This window comes from Nanorana parkeri, unplaced genomic scaffold (genome assembly GCF_000935625.1).
Source record: "Nanorana parkeri isolate BGI_ZX_2015 unplaced genomic scaffold, ASM93562v1 scaffold719, whole genome shotgun sequence".
NCBI classification, from domain to species: domain Eukaryota; kingdom Metazoa; phylum Chordata; class Amphibia; order Anura; family Dicroglossidae; genus Nanorana; species Nanorana parkeri.
In genome coordinates, this window is record NW_017306987.1 from 569,132 (window position 1) to 595,202 (window position 26,071).

At 44.2% G+C, this 26,071-nt stretch overlaps 1 protein-coding gene across 1 annotated transcript in view; it reads left to right on the plus strand.

The window, feature by feature from the left end:
* Window positions 1-26,071, plus strand: part of QSOX2 (quiescin sulfhydryl oxidase 2) — a 50,503-nt gene that overhangs the window by 4,148 nt on the left and 20,284 nt on the right. The window contains exons 2-9 of the mRNA XM_018564067.1: window positions 12,890-12,990; window positions 16,369-16,417; window positions 17,367-17,472; window positions 18,958-19,048; window positions 21,133-21,278; window positions 22,029-22,172; window positions 23,257-23,386; window positions 24,778-24,900. Coding sequence (XP_018419569.1) covers window positions 12,890-12,990; window positions 16,369-16,417; window positions 17,367-17,472; window positions 18,958-19,048; window positions 21,133-21,278; window positions 22,029-22,172; window positions 23,257-23,386; window positions 24,778-24,900 — 890 coding nt within the window. The remainder of the gene's footprint in view (window positions 1-12,889; window positions 12,991-16,368; window positions 16,418-17,366; window positions 17,473-18,957; window positions 19,049-21,132; window positions 21,279-22,028; window positions 22,173-23,256; window positions 23,387-24,777; window positions 24,901-26,071) is intronic.

The window sequence follows — 26,071 nt, forward strand, 5'->3', positions numbered from 1 at the left end:
GATGTAAAACTAACATGTTCTACAATAGGCATTTACTTATGTATGTCCATCCTAATAGCATGTATTTATATCATCCCCCCCCCGTGCTCGTTTTGTCTAGGAAGTTAAAATAAAGTTGTTCTCACCCAAACCACGGTCCCGGTTTGCTCCTCCTTAGACCGGTCCCTTCAGCCTCGCTTCCAGTGGCCTAATGTCTTGTGAGTCATCGCATTCTATACAGCGTATACAACTAGGGATGCACCGATACTCGGTGCTGATACCAAGTATTTGGGTGAGTACTCGTACTTGCCCAAATGCTCCGATACCTTGCCCAATACTGGAACGTCCAGTCAGAGGAAAATGTTTGTGCTGTAGGGGAACATGAAGCCGGCTTCCTGGTCAGTCAGGAAGTTGGGTGGCAAGTAATGACCCTCCTCCCGAGTTCCTGATTGGCCCGAAAAGCCGGCTCCTTGCAGTGTTCCAGCCAATTGGCATGGAGCCATCTTCCCGGCCAATGAGGAGACCAGGAGGTGTGTCATTACTTGCTGCCCGGTTTCCTGATTGGCCAATCACAATTGAGCTGTCCATACAATATGAAGCCGGCTTCCCGGGCAATCAGAAAGCTGGGCAGCATGTCATTACATGCCGCCCGGCTTCCTGATTGCCCTGGGAAGCCGGCTCCATGCCAGCAGAAGCACCAGTATCGGTACTCGGTATCGGCGAGTACCAAAAGCAAAATATCGGTACTTGATACTGAAAAAACGGTATCAGTGCATTCCTATATAAAATGTGAGGACACCAAGGAACATACCATCACAGGAGTGGAGGTAGAGATAGGCTGAAGGGCCCAGTCTAAGAGCAAGCCAGGGTCGTGGTTTGGGTGAGTATAACTTTATTTTAGCTTCCTAGACAAAACGAGCGCTTGCGTCTCAAGCCTCGTTTTCATACTGCCTCGGTATAACTGCAGTGTCATTTCCGGCTGTGCCGCTGAGGTTACTTCTGCCCGACACGAGGAGAGACGCTGTCGGAAGGAGTGAGGACTGGCTGCATACCGGCGAAGCCTGATGGAGGAAGAGGCTAAGCCAGTTTCTGCTGTGCCCAGGTCGAAGGGTGGGGTAAGTGATCTCCTTCGGCTTTATGTGGCTAAGCACAGTGAGGTGATGAGGAGCCTTGTTACCAATTGCTATCATTGATAGTTTTTATGTTTTATCTGCTGCTGTGTAGGATACTATGGGAGATAAAGTGAGTACCCAAGTTGCAGCTACACCTACCACCTCTGCTTCTAAACAGTTGAAAAAGCGTTTTGGCAACTACAACATTAAGTTGCTGAGTAGTTATGAAAAACTGCTTTGTGAACCCTTTATCCAGAAGTTGATGTTCAGAGTCTAGACTTTATGACTAGCATACGGAGTGAAATGGTGGCAACAGTGCAATCGCTTAAAACGCCTTCTACAGAACTGCTACCAATAACTACTTCGTCAGTTGTGTCGGCTGGTCTGTCTAGTCTTTCTTCTGGTCTGGTTTTCTCCCAGGAGATTAAAAAAAATACTCTGGAGGAACAGAAAGGATTCTTCAGAATCAGATAGTTCCCTTGAGGAAGGGGAGACTTTAGGAGAAACTGAAGCACTTAAACATCCACGTCATCTGTTTTGCGTAGATGACATGGGGCAGAACCTTCAATGTATTTGGGCACGCAGTGGAACTTTTGAGATACAGCCGATCTTATTCATCCACAAAATGTGTGTTGTTTAATGGTAAAACATCCCCTCTTGTACAGTTGTCACTGGAACAGCTGTCCTCTTTGGAGGTTTTCCCCTACCTTCCTGTCCTGGTGACAAGTGTACAGTGTTTTGTTTTTTTTTATGTTACTTTTTGTCTTGGCGACTATGGTCACCAGGACAAATAGAAAGTGTGACACAGACAGCAAAAGAACCTCCAGAAACCGACTTTACCTACTCTAGTCAAATCTAAAAAAAAGGGTTTTGGGCTAGAGATCTACTTTAACCAAGACTGTTTACACTTGTTTACATTGGAGAACACCCCTAAAGGTCCAAAACCTAGATGACTCTATCATGCTCAATGCACATTGAGGTCCTGAAGATCCCTGCAGGGATTTCCCCCTCCTTGCTCCGATCCTCCTGCGCTGATTGGCGGAACGGGAGGGGGCGGGTACAGCTGGCTCTGCCTCTAGATAGACAGAGCCAGCTGTCAATCACGCAGCTGGGTGGATCTCGACAGTAATGTCGTGATCTGTCCCGGCTGTGGCGGGCTCAGTATACCGCGAGCTGTAGCTCACGGTATACTGAGCTTTGGGTCACGGGAGGACGCTAGTTTGTGTCCTCAGAACTATGGGGAAAAACACTTAACCCATAGTTCTCCTTTAAACTGCAGTCAGAAAGAATGTGATTGTCTGACAGTGGTATTAACCACTGTTTATTCTTTAAACCGTATTATTATAATAGGGATAGGTAATTGTCTAATATTGGTTACAGTCACATTTTTGTACTCACACACACAAAGAAGAAACATTTGGTAACATTTTGTTTGTGTAGAATTAGGTTTATACACACACGCAAAGCTTATTGACCCAGCGACTCAGCACCCACAAAATGTAAATAAGAAGTGGAGTCATCTGGTATTGGATTACAACTAAAAACAACCAGCCTCCTCTTGTGACTATCACAGTTCAGTGCTACAAAAATGACTGACCAACAATGTTAACAGCAACATGCTAGTAGGGCTGAAACCAACTAATCGATAATAGGAATAGTTGTCATCTATTCTCATTATTGATTAGTTGGATGGATCCCCTGGCTCTCTCCTCTACGCTGGGAGGAGGGCACAGCAAGCAGTGGACGGGTGCAATAGCCAGACTGCTATTGGCTATTGCAATTTGAAATGGCCAATAGCAGGCTGGGTATTGCACCAGCCCACTACCTGCTGTATTTACATTCAGCTGCCATCTGCAGAATCTTGCCACTGGCAGCTGTCATTCCTTGGCTGAAGCTATTCAAGCTCCATGTACTTGGAATACAATAATTTTAAAAAAATATATATAAAAAGGTGGGGAAAAAAGGTCATTTTCTGTTTCGGCCTGAACAATTCTGCTGCAAGGGGTGCGAGGCAGTGCCATTCATTTCATAAAACGGCATGCACAATGTCTTGCAATCGCACTGCATTGGAACTCACAGCATTGTGGTGCTGGGCGTTCCAGTGCGGGCGATCACACTGTGAGTGGGAGGCATGTTTGGGGTGCCTTTAAAATGAATAGCACCAGAACGCACCTCCCTCAGCAGAATTTGTCAGGCTGAAACTGAAAAATGACTTTTCTCCACCTTTTAACACACTCGCATACACACACACTCTTTCTGCAGAGGGCAACTGAATGTACATACAGCAGGTAGTAGGCTGGCTATTGCACCATTTCAAATTGCAGTAGCAGGCTGGCTATTGCACCCGCCCACTGCTTGCTGTGCCCTCCTCCGAGCATGGAGGAGAGAGCTAGGGGATCCAACCAACTAATCGATAATAAATAGTTGATAACTATTCTCATTATCGATTAATCAATTAGTTGATTGCAGCCCTAATACACTGTAATCAGTTCATCTAAATTTTCATGGTCAAAATCTGTTGAGAGAAATGTATTCATATAAAGTGTTTTTTTGTTTTTTTAATATATCAAGCTGACCTGGCTGGTAAACTTGCACCCTAAGAAAGAAGCAGTGAAACACAACCATTGTGCTGTACCAGCAAACAAGAAATGCCTTGCTTCTATTCATTACTTTCAGTTACCGTATATATGTACATAGGGGCAGCCATATGTGCATACTACTTAGTGGTACTTGTATGCGCGTATGGCTTTCCCCATGCACCTATATAAGCAAGTTATGACTAGAAGCACAGGTTTTTAAAACAATAACACAAACTATTGTTTATATACATTTAACAAAAATATAAATAATTTTGGCTTTAACAGCCTTGTGTCTGTAGTTTTCATCTCTCATGAAATAGAAATAATGGGCACTTTTCTGAAAATGATCAGTCTTATCTTGAGGTGCTTGGTGAATTGAGTCTTCAGTGTGCAGTGAATTCTGATGCTATAAATCTACTAGTACTTTTATATATACAGCTTTCTGGAAAAGTAGCTGTTTTGATGGGGTGAACATTGCCTTTAATACTGTTACTTGAAGAGGTTTTATAAAAGTACGAATCAGTCACTTGTTCACTGGCAATGCGTCTCTGTTGTCGGCTTTACCTTCAGCTCAGGCTTACAGTTTTCACATTAAGTAAACATGGCTTTTTGGCTGCTTGAAGATTGCTCTATTGGTAACCTGTAATTAAGCAGACCTGTCATTAAAGTCTTAGTACAGCCGCGGTGACGGGCCTCTTGCCTGCCCGCCTGACTGTAGGATCAGTTTCTGAACCGATAATGCAAGTGTTACAGAAAATTGGCTAGAGGGTAAAAGATGAGCTGATGTTTATATTCAGGTCATCAAGCTGCATTGAAGTGTTTTGGGAGGAAGGAAAACTGTCCTCTTACTATGTTTCTGCTATAAAATGTCTTACGACGGCCCATGGGAGTAAGTTGTTTGCGTGATAATACGCGTTACTGTGTACTGAATTATAAAGAGAGGTCTTTTATTTGTCTACAAAGTGCACCTGTGCTTTGTCAATGCTGAACAAAGCAACAGTTTCAGTTTAATGCTGCTGTCTCCAGCCACTCATATTCACCTAACGTTCACTCCCCCTATCACCATTTTTCGCTACTGATACCAAAGAGGGACTGCCCTATGTCTTCACTCACAGCTTACATAGGGTTGAGTACTCTGCCTGCACCCCTGGGACAAATGCCATGCACCAGTACTGTCACATGGACTGGGTTACATGCTCCTCCATATGCACATGTATGGAGTATTTTCTTTGCTCCCTTTGGCTGGATAGCACAATGTGGGAGTGAAGGAATGGTGGGTATGTTCTGCTGGGGAGGGGGATATTAAAACTAACTTTCATACAAAGAGTGCACAAAAACACACCACATGAACAAATGTTAAAAGCACGCTTAAAAGTGCATACAGTGCTAAAAGCGTTAAGGTAACGCTATACTTGGGAGTTAAATTTAAAAAATGCATTAAAGTACCTTAACTATTAACCACAATGTATCTTATTTGTGTATCACTCATCTGTAGATCCTCAAATCATCTCTGAATTGGTGCTGACACTGTCCTTCCTTCTGGAGGGTGGATACTTTTGTTCCTCACGCTGGTCCCGGGCTCAGCTGAGCCCGGGACCAGCATAGTGCCTCTCGGACAGGGGATCACATGGAGATTGGTACACGATATCCCTCCGGTCCACTCTCCACTGTCCGATTGCGGATGCGATGTATCTTACATCACTTCCGGCATTCTTGTGTCCCTCTTCAGATACTGGAGAGAAGCTGATGGAGCAGATCTCTGCTTCATAATCTTCTTTGGGGTGTCCTTGGTGAACCCTAATGTCTCCATAAAGAGGACCTGTCACATCTTTTGCTATCACATAGAGGGGTTTCTTATAGGGCTGCAGCTAAGGATTATTTTCATACTCGATTAGTTAGCCGATTATTAAGTTCGATTAATCGGATTTAAAAAAAGGCTCCAGTGATGGACTACTAGTTTCTTTTGAGATTGTAGTCCATAACGGGAGCAAGCTTGGCGCGGTGGAAGTAAAAAAAAAAAAAAAAATGTGGTGTGCAATATAGTACATTATACAGCCGCGCAGTGCAGAATACCAGCAGCTATAGAGGAATGGAGCAATAGTACATTATACTATAATGGCGTTATTCTGCATTGCGCTGTATATAATGTATTGCTGGGATATGTAGTCCTCTGTAGCTGGCGTTTTTCTGCATTGCGCTGTATATAATGTATTATTGCTGGGATTTGTAGTCCTCTATAGCTGGTGGTATTCTGCAGTGTGCTGTATAATGATTATACTGCAGAATACCACCAGCTATAGAGGAATACAACAAATGCCAGCAATAGTAAATTATACTATACTATTATGTATATAATATTGCTGGGATCTGATTATTACTCTATTGATGGCGTTATTCTGCATTGTGCTGTATAATGTACTATTGCTGGGATTTGTAGTCCTCTGTAACTGCTGGTGTTTTGCATTGCGTTGTATATAATTTATTATTGCTGGGATTTGTAGTCCTCTATAGCTAGTGGTATTTTCCATTGCGCTGTATAATGATTATACTGTGCAATGCAGATTACCACTGACCAGTTATAGAGGAACTACAAATCCCAGCAATAATACATTATACAGCGCAATGGAGAACACCAGCAGCTATAGAGGAACAACAAATCCCAGCAATAATACATTATACAGGGTGTTTAATATATTACTGCTGGGATTTGGTGTTCCTCTACAGCTGCTGGTGTTCTACAGTGTGCCGCTTTTTTTTTTTTTAAACAGGAAACATGAAAACAGGTCCCCCTTACCTGTTTCTGAACCCTTGTAAGTCGCGGCGTGCTCTGCGGGCATGTGACCGGCTTGTGTGGTGGGCGTAGCATCTGCTGCGTGCGTAGCGTAACTCGTACCTGTTCCACCACAGCACCCCTGTACTCCTGTTCCACAACAGCACCCCCTCACAACTATTCCACCACTGCACCTTCATACACCTGTTCCTGGCTGCACCTTCATACACCTGTTCCGCCGCTTCACACCCACACAGCTGTTCCGCCGCTTCACACCCACACAGCTGTTCCGCCGCTTCACACCCACACAGCTGCAATAAAGTTAAGTGGAAAAAAAATTGTTTCCCCAAAAAAACATTTAATGTTGCACATAAAGAATTTAAAAAAAAAATAATATTTTTTCCAAGTCCCCACCCATACATACATACATACATACATGCATGCAAACATGCGTCGGGTGCGAAAATGACGATTGCGGCCATTACGCCACACGTTGCATATCGTCGCGAATGTCGTACAGAGAGCACTAAGTCTAGGGCCATCAATCACTGATAACACTAAACTGATGAGCAGTAAAAGCTTTTAAAGCATCGCCTATGGTCAATTTTGGGTATGGTAGTTTTTTGCGATTTCGCGGGTGCGTGCAATTTTAAAGCTTGACATGCTTGGTGTCTATTTACCTGACGTGACCCCGTCTTTTATATTTTAGCAAAAAACTGCGTAATAATCATTATTTCCTAACATAATGTAAAAAAAACTTTTTTTTTCAACAATTTTTCCTTAATATAGCAAAAAATAAAACCCGCAGTGGTGAATAAATACCACCAAAAGAAAGCTCTATCTGTCCCCCAAAATGGTGTAAAATTCATTTCAGTACAGAGTTGCATGACGGAATAAATGTCAGTCAAAGTACCGCAGCGCTAAATACTGAAAAATAGCCTGGCCAGGAAGGGGGTCTAAACACCTGGTCTTCAAGTGGTTAACTGATGGGCAGAGTTTCATTCAAGGACTTTCACCAATATGTATACACAACTTCAAGCCATGTATGAAAATGCTATAGTTGTTCAATATTTTATCCTTCTGTAGTTTTTCTTTGCGAGTGTGAAAAAAACGTATTGAATTTGTCGGGACTGTTTTAAAACATGTGCATATTGTCTGCTACTTTCTTTTTTGTTTCCAAGTGTGCCGGTGCTTTTAATGATTGCAGTGTAAGTGATTACATCAGGAGATATTGTGGGGGGAGGTCTCCTTTATTGCCATCATGGCAGAGAACACACACATCCCAGATGGTGCGCTTTGACCCAGAAGTGCAGTAAGCAACAGGCTAGCATTGTCATGCTGCATTCATGATTTCAAACCGATACTGGCAGTCGCCATCAAGGTCCCCTGCAGTTAGAAGTGGATGAGGAAGTGTGCAAGCAGGATGCTGCAGAATAGTCAGTTACATCTTTTGTCTGCACCTCAATGGCCGCCCATCTGTCCTCAGATACCTTCAGTCCCCTCAGCTGTCGGCCTGTCTGCTTTAACCGACATCCTTCCTCAGCTGCTGTCAGTCTGTATTCATAAGGAAGTAATGCTGTTTTGTTGTGTTTTGGGGAATGTGGCAGTTTTTGGTTAGCTCAGGTCTAAAGGATGGATGAGCTCAAAGCCCATCAAAGATTTCATTGACATAATTGCCAACTGTCCTCGATATCCAAGGCCACTGCAAGGGGTTTGGGGATTCTTCCCTGGGATTATCACATATTTTCAAATCCGAGTTGCTGCATTGTGTTTTCTACATAAAAAGACAACCGGTCATAAATGGCTGATTTCATCAGGTTCCCCGGGTATATTTTTTATGTCCATGGATACTAAGTAATGTGAAAGTTTAACAGTTATTACCTCTCCTAGATATCGCAATACTCCCCATGGGATTGCTTTCCTCTGCTTTTCTTATTAGAAGGATGGGATCATTTTTGTTCAGTTATTATCCAGGTTCAGAATCTAATTTCTGGACAGAGATGTTGGCTCAAAGATGGCACAATCATGTAAATCCTGGTGTGGTACTTGGCTGTGTTTACAAATGTTTGACGCAAATCGGCAGCTCTAACCTTGTTATTGCTATGGGCTTGTTCACACCAAATGCAGACCAGATCTGCATGGGTTTCTGCACATGCAGTGCAGTGTGTTACACCGCTTTTTTTTTTTTTTTTTAACAGGTATGTATTGGTTTTAATACATAAAACATGGCACAAACAATACAGAGAAAATGAAATAACAGCATTTAGTACAAGACAATACAATAATGGGAAAAGTAAAAAGAAAAACCCTACATTTAAAACTAGACAGACACAACCTAACTAAATCGGTGTGGATCATTGGTCTCTTGTGTTTGCAGCACGGCCGATCTCTTCAGGTGATCTGGCCATACTGCTAAGTGAAGGCTCTTGGGGGAGGCAATCAGAAGGAGGGGGAAGGAGGAGAGGGGACCGGACCAAGGAGGGAGATACTAGGGAGATATCAGGACGGGGTAAGGTAGCCAGGTGGGAGGGCAAGGCAGGCGGGGAGAAGGGGAGTAGACCCTCCCGTGCAGATCAGAGCCTCTATTCAGGGGGTTCAGGCGGGAGTAAGGTCTCTCCGCCCGGGCCCTCCAAGGTAAGTCCCCTGGCCGCCACCCAGTCTCCCCAGACCCGATCAAACTTACGCTCACAGTTGCGTCCCATGTATGTCAGCCTGTAGAGCGGGAGCATTCTATCAATAGTGCTTAGCCATTGTCCCACCGTGGGGGGGGTAGTTAGCTTCCATCTCAGGATTATCTCTCTCCGAGCATAGAAAGCTACATAAAATAGGAGGAGCTTGGTGGCCCTAGGGGCCTGAAGGGTCTCCCCACATCCCAGCAAGAAGAGCAAGGGGTCCACCTCCAGCTGCAGTCCAGAAACCGCCTCGACCGTGGAGACCACCGAGCTCCAGTATGGTCGAAGCCTGCTACAGGACCATACCATATGAAAGAAAGTACCCTCCTCTACCCCGCAACGAGCACACATCGCATCCGCCGTAGGGTAGATTCTAGCCAGTCTAGCAGGGGTGTAATAGGCTCTATGGAGAAACTTGAGCTGGATAAACCGTTCCTTGGGGGAAATTACTGTAGATATATAGGCCTGGACGCATTCCTCCCAAAGTTCCTCCGTCAGACTAGGGATGTCCACCCTCCATTTCTCATAAAGGGTCGTCAGCTGGGGTCTCTCCGTACAGGTCAATCGCAGGTAGAGGGAGGACAAGGGTTTATGAACTCCGACCGACATTAGGAAACGCTCAATACGGTCCGAAGCAATAGTCATTGGGTCAGGGAACTGGGCTCTACACGCATGTTTCAGCTGCATATATCTGAAACCCATGGTCTGGGGTAGGGAGTAGTTGGCCCGCAGTCTGTCGAAGCTCAACAACGTGCCTTCCGGCATGATGTGCTTAATCACTGTGATCCCACGGTGGGCCCAAACCTGGGGGTCCGGGACAGAGAGCAGGTGTTCAAGTCTTAAGTTGCCCCACAACGGGTCATCGGGGGAGATGGCGCCAGCCGGCACCCGTCCCCTTCTCATCCTGTCCCACACCGCCAGTACAGTACGCATAGGTCCCGTGACCCAACAGCCTTCGGAGCCCTATAAACCAAGTTTCTCAGCCCTGCATAAGAACCCATCAGAGCAGCCTCCAGAGTTACCGCCGGGTTATCTTGATCCCCTATAAACCACCACCAGAACCGACGCCCAATAGTAGGTTTTGAAGCATGGCAGTCCCAGTCCTACCTCAGACAGAGGGAGTCGGAGGACTCCCCTAGACACCCGAGGAATTTTTCCCGCCCAGACAAAATTGGAGATAATTCCTTCCAGTGTGTGAAAAAAGGAAATGGGAATCTGGACCGGGGTATTACGGAAACAGTAAAGAAACTTCGGGAGAAACACCATTTTCAGTAAGTTGATTCTACCCACCGGTGTCAGGGGGAGAGTTTTCCATGCCATACATTTTGCCTTCAGGTGTCTAAGTATGGGATATAAATTATCTTCTAGGAATCGGGCACGATCAGAGTTCACCACCACACCCAGGTATCGAAATTCAGAAACCTGCGTGAGGGGCAAGCCCGGATCAAGCCGAAGGGGGGACGAGCCCAGCGGGAACAGCAAGGATTTCCCCCAGTTCACCCGGAGCCCTGAGAAGGAACCAAAGGTGTCTATTATGCTTAAAGCCGCTGTCAGGGAAGGCCCCACATCCCCCAGGTAAAGTATTGCATCATCGGCGTAGAGTGAAAGCTTCTCCATCAATCTCCCCACTGGGAGCCCCACCACCCGGGCCGAGGCCCGAAGCAGGATAGCTATAGGTTCCATCGCCAGTGCAAATAGTCCAGGCGAGAGGGGACAGCCCTGTCTCGTGCCCCGGCCCAGGGCGAAGGGGGTCAACAGCATATTGTTGATGCGTACTCTGGCAGTGGGGGAAGAGTAGAGGAGCCGTATCCAAGCGATAAAGCGACCCCCCAAATCTACGGAGGACTGCCATTCAACGGAGTCGAACGCCTTCTCGATATCGAGGGATGCCACTGCTTCCCGCCCCTGTGATGCGCGGAGCCTATCGACATTAGTGAAGAGGCGCCTTAGGTTAACATCTGTCCCCCCTCCCAGGCATAAATCCAGTCTGGTCTCCATGTATCAGCAGGGTGATGACAGCGTTGAGCCTATTAGCCAGCATACGGGTAAGGATCTTGAGATCCACGTTTAAGAGGGATATTGGGCGATAAGACGAACACTGCTCAGGGTCCTTCCCAGGCTTGGGTACCACCACTATGATCGCCTCCATCATGGAGGGAGGTAGAGCACCCGCCCCACTAGCCTCCCCATAGGTATGCAATAGGTGGGGGGCCAGCCCCTCAGCATGGGTCTTATAGAACTCCACTGGGAATCCATCTGGACCCGGCGTCTTACCGGTTTTTAGGGAGGAGATGGCCCTCGCCAATTCCTTGTCAGTGAAGGGTGTATCCAGTGCTACACGAGAGGCCAAGGGCAGTTTAGGGAAGTCAATCTTGTCAAGGTAGGTCGAGAGATCGAGGTCCGAGTAGGTCACCCTAGACCGGTACAACTCCTGATAAAAGAAGGCGAAGCGGGCCGTGATCCTACCAGGGTCCGTTTAAACAGAACCATCCGGATCTGTCACCCTGGAGACACTGCACGCTCCCCCCCCTCCCTCACCAGCCAGGCCAAAAGTCTACCATTGCGCTCTCCCTCAGCGAATAGTCTCTGGGTCTGGTAAAGTAAGCATCTCCGGGACGCATCCGTGCCTAGTAGCATTAAATCCCTGTAAACACTCTGCATCTCTGAATAGAGCTCAGGGTCTTTAGTGTCCGTATACCTGCGCTCAAGGGCCTTTGCCCTCTCCTCGGTCTCATTAAGCTGGAGATGGACCCCCCGCCTAGTTTTCTTGATCACATACTGGTACTGACCACGGATGAAGGCTTTAGAGGAATCCCGGGAGATACACCGCTTTTTTTGATGCGTTCCGGGGCGTTTTAATTTTTCTTCGTTTAAAATGGGCTTTCTGTGCGTTCCAGAGCAGGAAAAATAGGGCTGGCTGCAGTTTTTTTTTACATGCTCTGGTACTGAACGCTGCGGTGTGAACTAGAGCCCAAAAATACTATAGGAATACATTGGACGCAGTTTTGATCCATTCTGTAACTGCTCTCTTCTGCATCTGGAATGCGTTTGGTGTGAACTAGCCCTACAGAGTTGCAATATACAGTCTGAATGATCAATGTGTGAGAGCAGACTAAGAAATAACTTTTTTTTGCTTGTAGCAGACTGATTACATCATCCTAGCCTAAAAAAGTTATCTGACTGGATATTAAAGATGGCTTTTTAATGACAGTGCAGTTATAGTGTTGCTTTGTATTGCGACACATGTGGAGTTTAGTTATGCACACTTATTAAGTTACTGAAAGTTTCCCTTTTGTAAATTGTTTTTGTGCTTTGGCAGTGGTCTTTTGGAGGTGCCATGATGTTGGTCTGCCCATATCTTCTGCAAAGACCTTGGGACCAAAACCTTCCGTCAGCCTGCATTTAATTCCATACATCTTCCTCTGTATTTTTCAGCACAGATAATTGAACCACTGATTTGTGATATTCTTCTGTAGTTACTAAAAATATAGAGACTCATCCATTACCCAGTGCTGGGGCCAGTCTGCTGCTGCGGTCCAGTTTCATCACAGACATATGGAGGCATTAGCTGTACCTGCTCAGCGACATCCAGATTGAATATCAGTGGAGATTTGTTTATGCCTTATGACTGTTTGATACAGTGTTACCGCTACTAAAGTGACATACGAGGGATATCTGCAAAGCCTTTATGTAATGTAACTGAAGACGTGTGTTGTCATGAAAACAGCCTGCCAGATGTGTATTTTCGTCTGAAACTCCTGATTTCTTTCCTTCCAGACTGGCATCCGGCAATAAAGATTGGTGTGTTAAACTGTGCCGATGAGGAAAATACAGCCATCTGCAAGGACTACGGTGTCCAGTTCTACCCAACGTTTCGGGTAAGTGCTGTGGCGATGGCAAAAACAAATAGATGTGCCTATGCCTCACGATCGTATTACTAGGCCAGCATCCCTGAATGACACTTGCAAAGGTCTACTAGTAAAGAAGGACGCCAAATGTATCGAGTTTCTCCAGATACTCCTGTTTAAATATTATGGTAAATAATTGTGTAATGCTTTACATACAATCAAGTGATTTAAAAGGTTCAGGGCTAAGATAGAGCTTTCTTTTGGTAGTATATAAAATCACCACTGGGGGGGTGTTATTTTTTACTATATAATGAAAAAAGTACAGTAAAAAAATTTTTTTTAAAAGTTTCCCTACCTTATGTTATAAAACATCTATTCTTACCTATATTTTTGGTAAAACCTAAAAGATGGCCCTAAAATTATTGCTCGCACTCCGACGTTCGCGGTTATATGTAACATGTGCGGCGCAATAGTTTTCGCGCGTAGGCGCACCACAGGCATATCTGCATCTGCATCTGCATCTGCATGTGTATGTGGGGGGCGGAGGACTTAACATTTTTGGTATTCACTTGTTTTGTTTTTTTTACACTTTATTGCTATCACATGGGGGCGCTAAGAAGCCCCCTATGTGATAGCCAATTTACATGACTGGTCCTCTGGACTGGACATCGGGGGTCTCCAAAATCCCTAATGTCACCTAGGGAACCCCAGAGAAGCTGATGAAGCAGTGATCTGCTTCATCAGCTTCTGTAGCTGGAAAGTGACACTGAATGCAGGAAGTGATGTAATATACATCACTTCCTGCATTACGGGACTGGAGAGTAGATCATGGGGAGATCGTGTACTGATCTCCCTCTGATCTCCTGTCACAGAGCCGTGCTGGTCCTGGCCACATCGGGCACAGCGGATCTCGGGACCGGCAACGGCAGTGACTGCTGGTGGTAATCCAAGTGATCGGGCGTCTCGAGACACTCGATCGCTTGAATATAAAGCTCTCGGCTGGCCGGGAAGCTGCTTGTCGGGCTCCGCCGTCCCCTCGTCGCGGACGAGTGGATTTTTCAAGCCATGTATGTATGTATGCATGCATACTTGCCAAAATTATTGGGACACCCCTCCAAATCATTGGATTCAGGTGTTGTGTGAAATTTCCTTGCTATTAAACATCCCATGGTCAACTGTTAGTGGTATTATAACAATGTGGAAGCAACTCCGCTACGAAGTGGTAGGCCATGTGAAATGACAGAGCGGGGTCAGCACATGCTGAAGTGCACAGAAGTCGCAAACTGTCTGCAGAGTCAATAGCTACAGACCTCCAAATGTCATGTAGCCTTCAGATTGGCACAACAACAGTGTATAGAGAGCTTCATGGAATGGGTTTCCATGGCCAAGCAGCTGCATCCAAGCCTTACATCACCAAGTGCAATGCAAAGCGTTGGATGCAGTGGTGTAAAGCATGCAACCACTGGACTCTAGAGAAGTGGAGATGTGTTCTCTGGAGTGACAAATCTTGCTTCTCTGTCTGGCCATATGATGGACGTGTCTGGGTTTGTCGGTTGCCAGGAGAACGGTACTTGCCTGACTGCATTGTGCCAAGTGTAAAGTTTGGTGGAGGGGGGATTATGGTGTGGAGTCTTTTTTCAGGGGTTGGGCTTGGCCCCTTAGTTCCAGTGAAGGGAACTCTTAAGGCATCAGCATACCAAGACATTTTGGACAATTTCATGCTCCCAACTTTGTGGGAACAGTTTGGGGATGGCCCCTTCCTGTTCCAACATGACTGCGCACTAGTGCACAAAGCAAGGTCCATAAAGACATGGGTGAGCGAGTTTTGGGTGGAGGAACTTGACTGTCCTGCACAGAGTCCTGACCTCAACCCGATAGAACACCTTTTGGTTGAAGACCTAGAAGCAAGGAGACTAGAAGCAAGGCCTTCTCGCTCAAAACCAGTATCTGACCTCACAAATGTGCTTCTGGAAGAATGGTCAAACATTCCCATAGACACACTCCTAAACCTTGTGGACGCCTTCCGAGAAAAGTTGAAGCTCTTATAGCTACAAAGGGCGGGCCAACTCAATATTGAACCCTACGGACTAAGACTGGGATGCCATTAAAGTTCACGTGCGTCTAAAGGCAGCCGTCCCAATACTTTGTCTATATAGAATATAGTGTGGAACAGTTATATTTCTGCATACCTGGCTGTATATTACATTTTTTTTTATGTATAATATACAGCCAGGTATGCGGAATTAGATATAACTGTGCCACACTACAGGTGTGGGCTGGGCACAGGATGGCATAAAAAAAAGTTATATTTGCCTGCTGTAATGCAATTACTAATTGCATTACAGCAGGCAAATATAACTTTTTTTTATGCCATCCTGTTTTTTATGCTGAACATGTGCTCTGCCTCATCCATGATTTGCCTCATCCAAATAGAATAGCAAGCAGTAGTGCATTTTTTTTAAATTTATAAACCTACAGCAGGCAAATATAACTTTTGAGGCCATCCTGTGCCCACCCCCCATCCTGTGCCCAGCCCCAGCAGTGCTGCTAACCTTCTTCTCCGTCGTCTCCGTCTGCTTCATCCCCTCGTGTCACAGCCTAGTCATCTGTCAATGCCGGCCTCTTCTCACGCTGATTGGCCGATTGGATGATTGACAGGCTTCCCCACCAATCACGAGTGAGGACAGAGGAATTGAAGGCGGAGTCTGGTTTCGGCCGTTCGCCCGTGGAGAAGGAGTTCGCGGCCATCTTGCATGAATGCAGACACGGTCCTGTGTGCGGCGGTGGAAGATGGCGGACACAGGTACTCGTTTTGGACATCAGAGCATTAGTATGAGTACCCATGCATATACTCGGTATCGCGGCCGATACCGATGCTTGTATCGGTGCATCCCTAATAAATATATATGGGATTTCAATAAACGCTCCTGTATGTCAATAATACATTGACAATTAGGGGCTCCTATTAAAGTATTCAAGGTCTTTACTGTTCTCAAGGGAAAAACAGTTCCTAACAGCTGACTCTTATACTTTACAGTATAACATTTCTGTGAAATTCTAGTCCTTTTTAAAGATCATTCAACATTTTCTCATGCCACCATTGTTTTTCTAAATCTGGCCCAATTCTTACAGGGACCTTGACGTTCACAATTTTTGCATCCTTTCCTCAAACTGCCATTATAATATCTGAGGGTGCCTTAGTTCTTAGGAAAGGTAGTGAAATTTGTTTATATTGCACAGTACATGTACACATGAGTTATTTGCTTATTCCTGCATTGAATATTTCCATATGATTCTGTAGAAGGATGCAAATCATCAGTGAACAATAGATTACTATACTAGAATGATTATCTTATATGTAGTGTGTGTTTTTATTTTAACATTCTGAGAATTTTTACTCTGATTTAGTTTTTTAGTGCACTTACAAAGGATTTTACACAAGGTGAAAACTACAAAGGTAAGTCTTTCATTTACTTTTCAGAGCAGAGCAAAATATGAAATGCCCCAGAAAAGTGTAGCACCTGTGTGTCATTCAGCTTAACAGCCCTTGGATGTGGTGGCTGCATCATTTTCTTTCTTTCTTTCTTTCTTTCTTTCTTTCTTTCTTTCTTTCTTTCTTTCTTTCTTTCCCTGTGTTCATCTCCACTGCATGTTGGATGGAAGTGATGAATTGTTTACACAATAAAGATAAGGTTCTTTATACTTTCGTTTAAGCTCCCAGGATGTGACAAGGCCACCGCTTTTCTGGCAAGATCATTAGGTATTTTCTGTACTTGCTGAAAATGCTTTACCTGAAAAATGAAAACTAATGCAAACACCACATCTAAAGACTAGTAAGCTGCAATATTTGACAATTTTGTTTTCGGCCATTTACCAATTTGCTTTTTAAAATGTTTTTGCACGTCTGTTTGGATGCAGTCACTGACCTGGAATAAGAATACAGATCATGTGTTTAGATCTCCATTGGCTGCATATTTGTTCTGAGTCAGTGAGTCAGAAAGCATTGAAGCCCAGGGCAGCCAGTCTCTGGTTATTTGCAAGAGGTCAGCAATAGTAGCCTCCATATTTCCCTTGTTTCCTACAATGAAGGTGTCACTTTCTCACAGCTGGACTTGACAATTATTTAGTTAGGGAACAATCATGGCGGATCGCTTGGGGTGGGTGACACTATCAGCTGACCTAGTAATGCCTACAACCCCTCACCAGAATGCAGGTGAGGGGATCTCTGAGAGATGTAAATTGAACTTGCATGCAAAATTTTAATAAGTTTTGCATAAATATGACTAAGTTTTGCACTGAATGCTGAAGGTTGAATATCACAGAAGCAAGATAGCTTCTGATGCATAGTTATGAACTTCTGACATGTTTTTCAGTGCTGTGAGATTTTACTACTTCTGATTTTGCAGACTCTGACAGACAGGTTCAGACAGTGCGCTGTGGGATTATAGATTATCTACAGGCTGCCCCCAAGGAACACCAGCATCCTGTTTACCATGCTCTGGGGCCAATTAGGTAAGACCTCTTGAAAAAGCAACAGTCCAGCACCCCAAATTGGTTTTCTCTACCACAGTGCACGTCATTGGTTAGAGCAAGCCTCAACCCTACACTGCTGATAAAAGTACAGGAGGCATGATGGCAGCACCAATTGGTCTGTAATAAAGTGAAGCTACTGCTTTATATAATGATGTTTAGGACCCAAGACCATTTTTAAGGCGTAAAAAAGGTTTCAATACCAAAATTGTCTTCTTTGTGGGGCTGCAGCGTCTTCATTCTGATTCTGTTCTATAAAACTTAGTGGGTGGAGTAAAGGCTCCTTTTGCATGTGCATTCACATGGCTCGGCACTTACAGGGTTATTCACAAAAGGGTGAAGAGTTTGGAGAAGGCAGGAGTAGTGAACAATCTAGGACAACATAGCTGATTTTGAAAAATTCTCCAATTCAGCTCACTTTCTGGTTCAGCTATGTTGTCCTAGATTGTTCACTTCTCCTGTCTTCTCCAAACTCTTCACCCTTTTGTGAATAATGTGCTTTTCATCCAATTATCACATTTTTTTGTTTTGTTTTGTTATTTGAGTGTAATGCATTTCACTGAGTTTACAAAGCAGTTAATTTGTTGTAAGGACATTTGTTAAGCTCCCTTCTTTTCACAGAAGATATATCCATGGCCTGAGTGTGCTGCCAAATATATATATATATATATATAATGTGTATATAATTTCTCTGCAGTGGTCTGACATGCCCCCTTCATATCAAAATTAGTATGTCGGCACACTAGTTTTAAAAGAGAACTATGGGGTAACCTTTTTATCCCATAGTTCTCTTTAGGGTCACAGGAGGACATATACTAATGTCCTCCCGTGACCCAAAGCTCAGTATAACCATAGCATCACTTAAAAAGTAACTTTAAAAAATGCTGCTTGCATATTGTGCTTGCTCTTTTTTTGTTGAAAGTTTTTCTCTAAACTAAATTTTGTTCTGGATGTCAGGGTGGGGAGATTTCTGTTAACCCTATTTGTAATGTGCTGGTAGATCTCATAAGTTGTAGACGAGATTTGAATACAGTCTCTCCTAACAAAGGGTTAAAGATAGAGAATCAATGTATGTTAATGAGGGGAAGCTCAGAGTGTCCCTAGCCTTTCTATGGGGACAGTTCCTCTCACTTTGAAAATGCTCACATTAGCTTGAAGTCTGCCCAGAGGCCTGCTACACAGAAATGTATGACATTTTATAAAGTATGCCATGTGAATAGGAACAAATAAAAACACATAGTGGGGTTTTTCTAAAATTTGACTGCAAAAGTGGAAATAGTCTTAACAAGTATCTGAAACAAAGTGTCTCCTGACCCTATCAGATTTAAATTACAACGGGCAGATTTAGAATTGGAAGGGAGATTTGGGTTGCTGTCAGTGGAGTTTGCTGTGTATGAACTGCTCTGCTGCCTCACAATGGTTCATCTTTATCCTTCATCTTTATCCTTCTCTTTTCATGTTTTGCAGCTCAAGTGATATCAGCTCTCTCCTTGGTCGAAAGGAACCTCACTACACTGCTATCATTTTTGAGAGTGAGAAGTCCTATATTGGGCGGGAGGTGTGTTGTTTTTCTTTTAATTTTCTTAAATATGTATTTTTATCAGAATGTATTTTAAAAAAACAACAAAACCGAGCCATCATATTAGGTGCATATGGGGGTGCCAGCTCCTAGGAATAAGAGTAACAGTAGTAGAATCACAACAAAACAGCATAAGACCGCCTGTAAAAAACCCTATTAGGCGACGTGAGTCCAGCCGGGCAATCAGTCAAAGCACAAAGACATTGTTGTAGCCTGAAGATACTAGATAAATGTAAAAACACTGTTCTAGAGTAAACCCGAATGCCTTTCATAGTTGGCAGAGGAAGGTAATGGAGATAAAGATGAAAGCTCTCAACCACTGTGCCCCAGATCTGGGTCAGAGGGTCCTTTGAAAAGGGGCAGGCACTGAAATGGACCGGAAAAACCAGTGAGATCACAAGAGTGTTTGTGGGGAGGCCCTCACAATTGGTATGTAAATTTAATGTAAGCAATTTGTCGTGCCCCAAAGCCAGGCTACAATGGTAGGAGGAATATTGCTAAATGTGTGTATGATCTGTCTTATTTTGTATGTAGCACTGAACTGATCTCCAGAGTCAGGACATCAATGAACCCCCAAAAAATTCAGTTTACCCTTATTTTCAGCCTTTTCTGTTGTCAGCAAAAGCCTGTTTCCTGGCTTTTGCACTCTACATAATTGTGCCCACGGTTTGGGAAGATATTAGTATTATTTTTTTTGTTTGAAGTTTGGCAAACTGCGTTTAAATCCCACTAGAGCCCTACCTGCATGGATTTTGTAGCTTTTCTCCTGTGCGTCATTTTTCTCCGCAAATCCTGAGACACACTGGAAGGGTACCTGGCTGGCAGACTTTTGCATTTACAGCAAATTCACATTAGTTTGACAGAAACCCACACTTTTTTTTTTTTTTTTTTTTACTTTTTTCCAGCATTTCTTGTTTTTCAGCAGTAAGGTGGGATTGTCAGTCCTGCAGGGCCCTATGATCACCTCCTGCCCATGTGACCACAGCAGTGCCGCAGACCAAGTTGGCCTACAGCTGGAAGAAGAGATTTTTTTGTTTTGGCAGCCTCTCCTGCTTTACACTTGAGGACACTGCCACTGGGATGTGGCTGGCACTTGCATTTATAGCCATGGGCATGCCAGTGTGCAGGTAACAATGTGGAAGCCTGCACACTGGTAGGTGCTAGTAGGCTGTTGTCTATTTACATCTACTATGCCTGTGTTGTGATGCGGGCAGCTGGCAGCACATGGGAGCTGCAAGTGACAGTCTGCTAATGTCTGTTTACCCTGTCTGTGCTGTTATGCAGCTGGCACTGCAACGCGGAGCATTTTGTTTACTACCTGGCTTCTGTCACTTGGTGGGCTGCACATTGGAGCTCGATGTGCCGTTTGTAAGCTTGTCTGTTGCAGAGACTAATGTCTGGTTAATGAGTAATGGCTCAGTGTTCTCTGTATAGCACTGCAGAATATGTCAGAGATCTATAAATGCATCATCAGGGCTGGATTTCCCACATGGCAGGTGTGTGGAATTCCTATCTCCCGATGCCTGCGACATGCAGTTTCAGGTGCCGGGCAGGTGGTTATTTTCTACATTTAGCCCGCTAGAGGATAGGAGAGGGGAGGAGGGAATCCCTACAGGGAACGGCGCCAGGTCTGCCATTCTCAGTTGGGGGGGGCTTGGCGGCCAGGGGGGCGCATTGGGGAACCTGGCCTTGGGGTAGCAGAGCGAGTAAATCTGGCCCTGTGCATCATAATAATAAAAGTGTTGGACTCTGGAGTCGTTAGACTCTTCTTCCCTCTTGTCAAAGGCTAATTTCAATGGTTCATTGTTTTTAGTACAGCACTGTGGAATATGTCAGCGCCATTGAAATAGTTGTGTGTGTGTGACTGTTGTAGGGACATTAAATGTAAGCTCATCTAGATAAGAGACTAATATGAGTGGTTTAATGTGGTCTTTGGATTGCTGCAAGTTATGGTAAAGTTTAAAAAAATAACTTGCGATCTCTTTACCTGTAAAAAATTAAAATAAAATCTGATTTTAAAAAAAGTGTTTTCTGTTCTGACAATGATCTCTGCCCCCCTTCAGGTAATAATGGACTTGATGCAGTATGAAAACATTTTGGTGCACAGAGCGTTAAGTTCAGATAAGGCTGTGTTAGAGACGCTTGGTATTGTCTCTGTTCCATCATGTTACCTGATCTACCCCAACGGTACGCACGGATTAATTAACATGTAAGTAACTAAGTGTCTGTAAGAGATACAAGGTGCTTTCCTTTCCTCTAAATGGAGGATGCTGTGTGTTTTCACAGTGCTTGGTTTAATGTTACTCAGCCGTAACATAGTAACTGTTGATTGTGTCCTCTTTAAAATGGCTCTTGTGTCTCTCTCCCTCATTTTATTTGTGTTTTTTAGGCATTTCATGATTTTGATTGAGGAATTTTAAAAGTGCAATAGAATTTGTTAGATCTTTGTAACTTAAGAAATATATAGTAGCAGTGTGGAGAAAACAATATTCAGTTAAATGATCAGTCCCAATATTGAAGCATAGAACCTTGGTGTCGTTGTATTATGCCTCTTACAAAAGTTACGATTTCCCGGTGCAGTAAACTCCGACACACCAGGGATGCCGTACTTCATGCACACAGTTGACTGTAATTGGACCTCAAGCTCTGTGCAGATAACTGGTAGTGGCAGTGTTAGAGTTACAGAACCGGGCATATTGATACTGGGGCACTTTTACCATGGTTGAAGGGGATTGCAATTTGCATTTGCCATGGAAAGATAATCCTTACATACGTCAGACTTTTCATGAAGTTAATCCAAAATGTTTTTGTAGCAGGTACATAGGTTTTTGGCAAAGCTGGAGTTTATAGGTGAAAGACAACTCTAATGAAACAAATATGGAGCTAAAGTATTTCAGAGTTTGCATTGATTTTCTGTGAAGAAATTCAAGGATTAGTAATTTCTTTATCTTTTTTTCAGCGTTAAACCTCTGCGATCCGTCTTCTCCTCTCATCTTAAATCTCTGCCTTCTATAAGGAAGAAGGCAGGGGCACGCTCTGACCTTCCAGCAAGGTTGGTCCCAGAGGTTGTCAAAGAGGAGGTCGTCTGGAAAGAATATGACAAGTATGTGCCTCGCATTCACTGTACATTCTGCACAGTGGGCAGATTTTTTTTACATGGGACTTCTGTTTAATGACACTTTTTTTCGGATGAGTGCTCTAAGGCAGCTATTTTGTTTGCCAGTGCCCAATATCAATGAGGTGTTAAAAACCATGTAACCAATTTCAAATGCATTCTTTTCGCTCTCATCCTTTTGAGGTACACAGGAGGTGTTCTACCTTCAGGTCATTTTGCTTTGCACAGGAGGATTGAACACTGGCAAACACACTGTATGCCAGCCCAGGCTAACCCCTCCTACCTCCCACTGTAAGGGTATTTTTAATCTCTGGAGTTCAGCTTTAAGCTGCATTTGTGACAGTCTGCTTGAAGTTTCCCTCATTTCCTGGATGGGTATTCTGCCAGTTCACATTCAGAGGTCTCTTTGGACTGTTGGACTGCATAGCCTACATTCAGGAAGTGCTTGCTCTGCATAACTTTCAAGGGACAACATCTCTTTGAATATACTCTGGATGCCATTATCAGGAATGCCACTGGCGACAATAGCATCCGTTTTGCTGAGCCAAAGAAGCCTGAGGCACAGTGTCATTGCCCCAGTACCTGTGCAGAAGGGTTGCAAGTATATTGCCAAAAAAATATATAGTGCATGCAGAATTTTTTCAGACCGAAACGCGGGCATTGTGCCACGCGTTTGGATGTGGGCGATCGATCTGCAGCCAGAATGCGATCCAAATCAGGCCGGAACACACTGTTAGTGGTGTGAACTAGCCCTGATAAATGATGGACAATCATGTGGAGGATTGTTTAAAGGACAAGCAGTCCGTAACCTAGGTACCCAAGTCGTTTCTGATCATGAATTCTGTGCAGAGCAATCCACTGAATTTTCTTATCCATTCTGAAGTGAACAGTGCTCACAGGGCTGGGCTACTTTGTCAAGTGACAGCCTTATCACCCCGCGCCCCCTTTCTCGTTTAAACCGCCCATCACTTGATCACAGTCTACTTCTTCCAAAAAATTTCCTTTTGAAATAATATTTTTCTTTCTCTAGTGAGCTCATTGTCTTGACTTTATCTCTGATTTCCTCATTTAGGTCCAAGATTTACACAGCCGACCTGGAATCAGGGTTGCATTACCTCTTGCGAGTTGAACTGGCCACCCACCAGACACTTGAGGGGGAGAAACTGAAAGCATTCAAAGATTTTATAACCATCCTGCATAAGGTGGGACTTTTAACTGATCTGTTATGACTGCAGCCACCTTGTGATATACAATTGTGGCTACTTCCAAACATATTTTACGATCATCTTGTCCCTGGGCAGTGTTTTTAAAGCTGGTTTACTTACCAAGCTACAAAGGAGGATCTTAAAAGAATGTCTGTTCATGGATTTTCTTGGTCGGAAAGTGTTACACCACTTTAGCACTGAAGTTGATCTGGTATGGTCTGGGAATGCTACAGGGTGAAGCCTTTCCTAATGCTTTGTCACCCAGCAGAATGGAAGGTTCAGAATTTCTGCCCACCATCATTTCTTGGAGCAGCTGTAGTTTTAATCTGCCTCTCATATTATGCATGACGAGCAGTACACTCTAATGCTTTTAGCAGATAAGTCTCAGTGTCTTATTTAGATGATCAAATTGTTACAGGGTAGAGATGCAATGTCTGTGCTTTTATCCTAATGTCTGCTGCTTTGTTCACGGCACTTAATGCTTGGTGCATGGAAGGCAGTACATGTATCTGCTTAGTATGTTTTTTCGTCAGGATTTATAAAAAGGATATGAGCTAATTTGTTTAAGCTATAGTAGCATCTGTACAGCAGAAAGAAAAATAAGAGGGTTGTGGTTTCACCCAGCAACAAATCAGAGTTCAGTTGCCACTTTTAGAATCTGGTATGGACAGAACAATAGAAATCACCAGCACTCCGAGATGTGACCCTGTCACATCTCTGCCCTGATGAAGGGACCCTGCGTGGTCCCGAAACGTTAGATTATGCGATATGTGTGACGTTTAGTCCAAATTGACTTTTTTTTATTTCATTTACGGAGTGCTGGTGATTTCTATTGTTCATTGACTGTTGTACACGGTGCCATCCGTGATTGTCACTGCAAGTACCACTATTTTCATTTGGACCGGAAGCGCTGTAAGGTGTGCAGGGATACCTACTGTTTTCTGGTATGGACAGAATTCCACTTTTCTTAGTACAGTGTAGGTATGCTTGTCTCACCATGAAGATCTTAGAGGGCACTGCCTCTTGGTTCACTTGCAGTTGACAGTCCTTTTGTCATCCATTGCAGCCTCATGCCACAGTTTTGTTACTTGTTGCTGTTAAATGCTTCATGTAAAGTTTGCCGTGCTGTGCATAGTCTTTTCATGCAACCTCCAAGAATTTAAATAAAATACTTTCCAGAGTTGTTTCGTAGACGACAGCGTTCAGGAAAATGGCAAGTAAATGTACCAAAATTGTTCAAAGGTAGTTGAAACGTTAAACCTGGTGAATTAATAGACTCGCATTATAAGTGTTGAAAATATAAAATGCCTACATGCATTTGTAGAAAAAATGTATTTCTATGTCTTTTAAAAAAAAAAGACTTTGTGCTTAAAAAAAATGATTTTCAGCTGTTCCCAGGGCGCCTCCATGTAATGAAGTTGCTGGAAACACTGCAGGAGTGGCTAGTCAGTATGCCTCTGGACAAGATTCCTTATGATGCCATCCTGGATATAGTCAACAACAAAATGCGGGTGAGTTGGGGTCATATTCTGGACATGTGGGAATCCTTGTGGTTCTCAGACACCAAAAAGTAGGGTGTGGGACGCTGGATCTCTTAAAATAGTAGGTGTTCACTTTCAAGTCTTAAGCAGTGTAGAGGGAATGCTTATCCTTCGGCAGCTCTCCCAGGAGTGGTGGCCAAACCAAAAGTTGGCTCCTTGCTTAAGTATGGACTGGGTGTGCAAGGTAGAAAGCACTAAAAGCAGTCTGAATAAAATCCAGGCTTTGTTCCACAGTGCCAGGTGATTACTGGGCTGATACAAATTGAGGGGTAGTTTAGTATGATTTACCCAGATGCCTATTAAGCCTCCAGCATCTGGCTCAATCATATTAATTGCTCCTCATAATCTCTCTAATTGTATCAGTCTAGTACACACTTTGTTCAACAGTACAACCCCTGATGAAGCTGGACCCATTAAACCCCTGACTTGTGTTGGCCCTTTATGATATATGAGCAGGGCTCGAAAATCCACTCGTCTGCTCGTCTGTGACGAGTAGACAGTGGAGCCCGACGAGCAGCTTCCAGGCCGGCCGCTGGGATTACACGGCCGGCCGGGAGCTTTACAGTCAAGCGATCGAGCGTCTATAGAGACGCTCGATCGCTTGTGTCAGAAGCTGTCACTGCCGTTGCCGGTCCCGAGATCCGCTGTGCCCGATGCGGCTGGGACCGGCACGGCTCTGTGACAGGAGATCAAAGGGAGTTCAGTACACGAACTCCCTTTTGATCTCCTCTCAGTCCCCAATGCAGGAAGTGATGTATATTACATCACTTCCTGCATTCAGTGTCACTCTCCAGCTAGAGAAGCTGATGAAGCCGATCTCTGCCTCATCAGCTTCTCCGGGGGTCCCTAGGTGACTTTAGGGTCTTGGAGACCCCTGATGTCTCCATTAAGAGGACCTGTCATGTAGATTAGCTATCACATAGGGGGCTTCTTAGCCCCCCATGTAATAGCAATAAAGTTGTGTTAAAAAAAAAAGTAATATAAAAATTAAATCATAAAAAAAATAAAGAAGCATAAAAAAAAATTAAAAAAGAAAACATTTTTTTAAGTCCCCCGCCCCCCACATACACACGTAGATATGCGTCGGGTGCGCCTACGTGCGAAAACGACGATTGCGCCTATTGTGCTGCACATGTTGCAT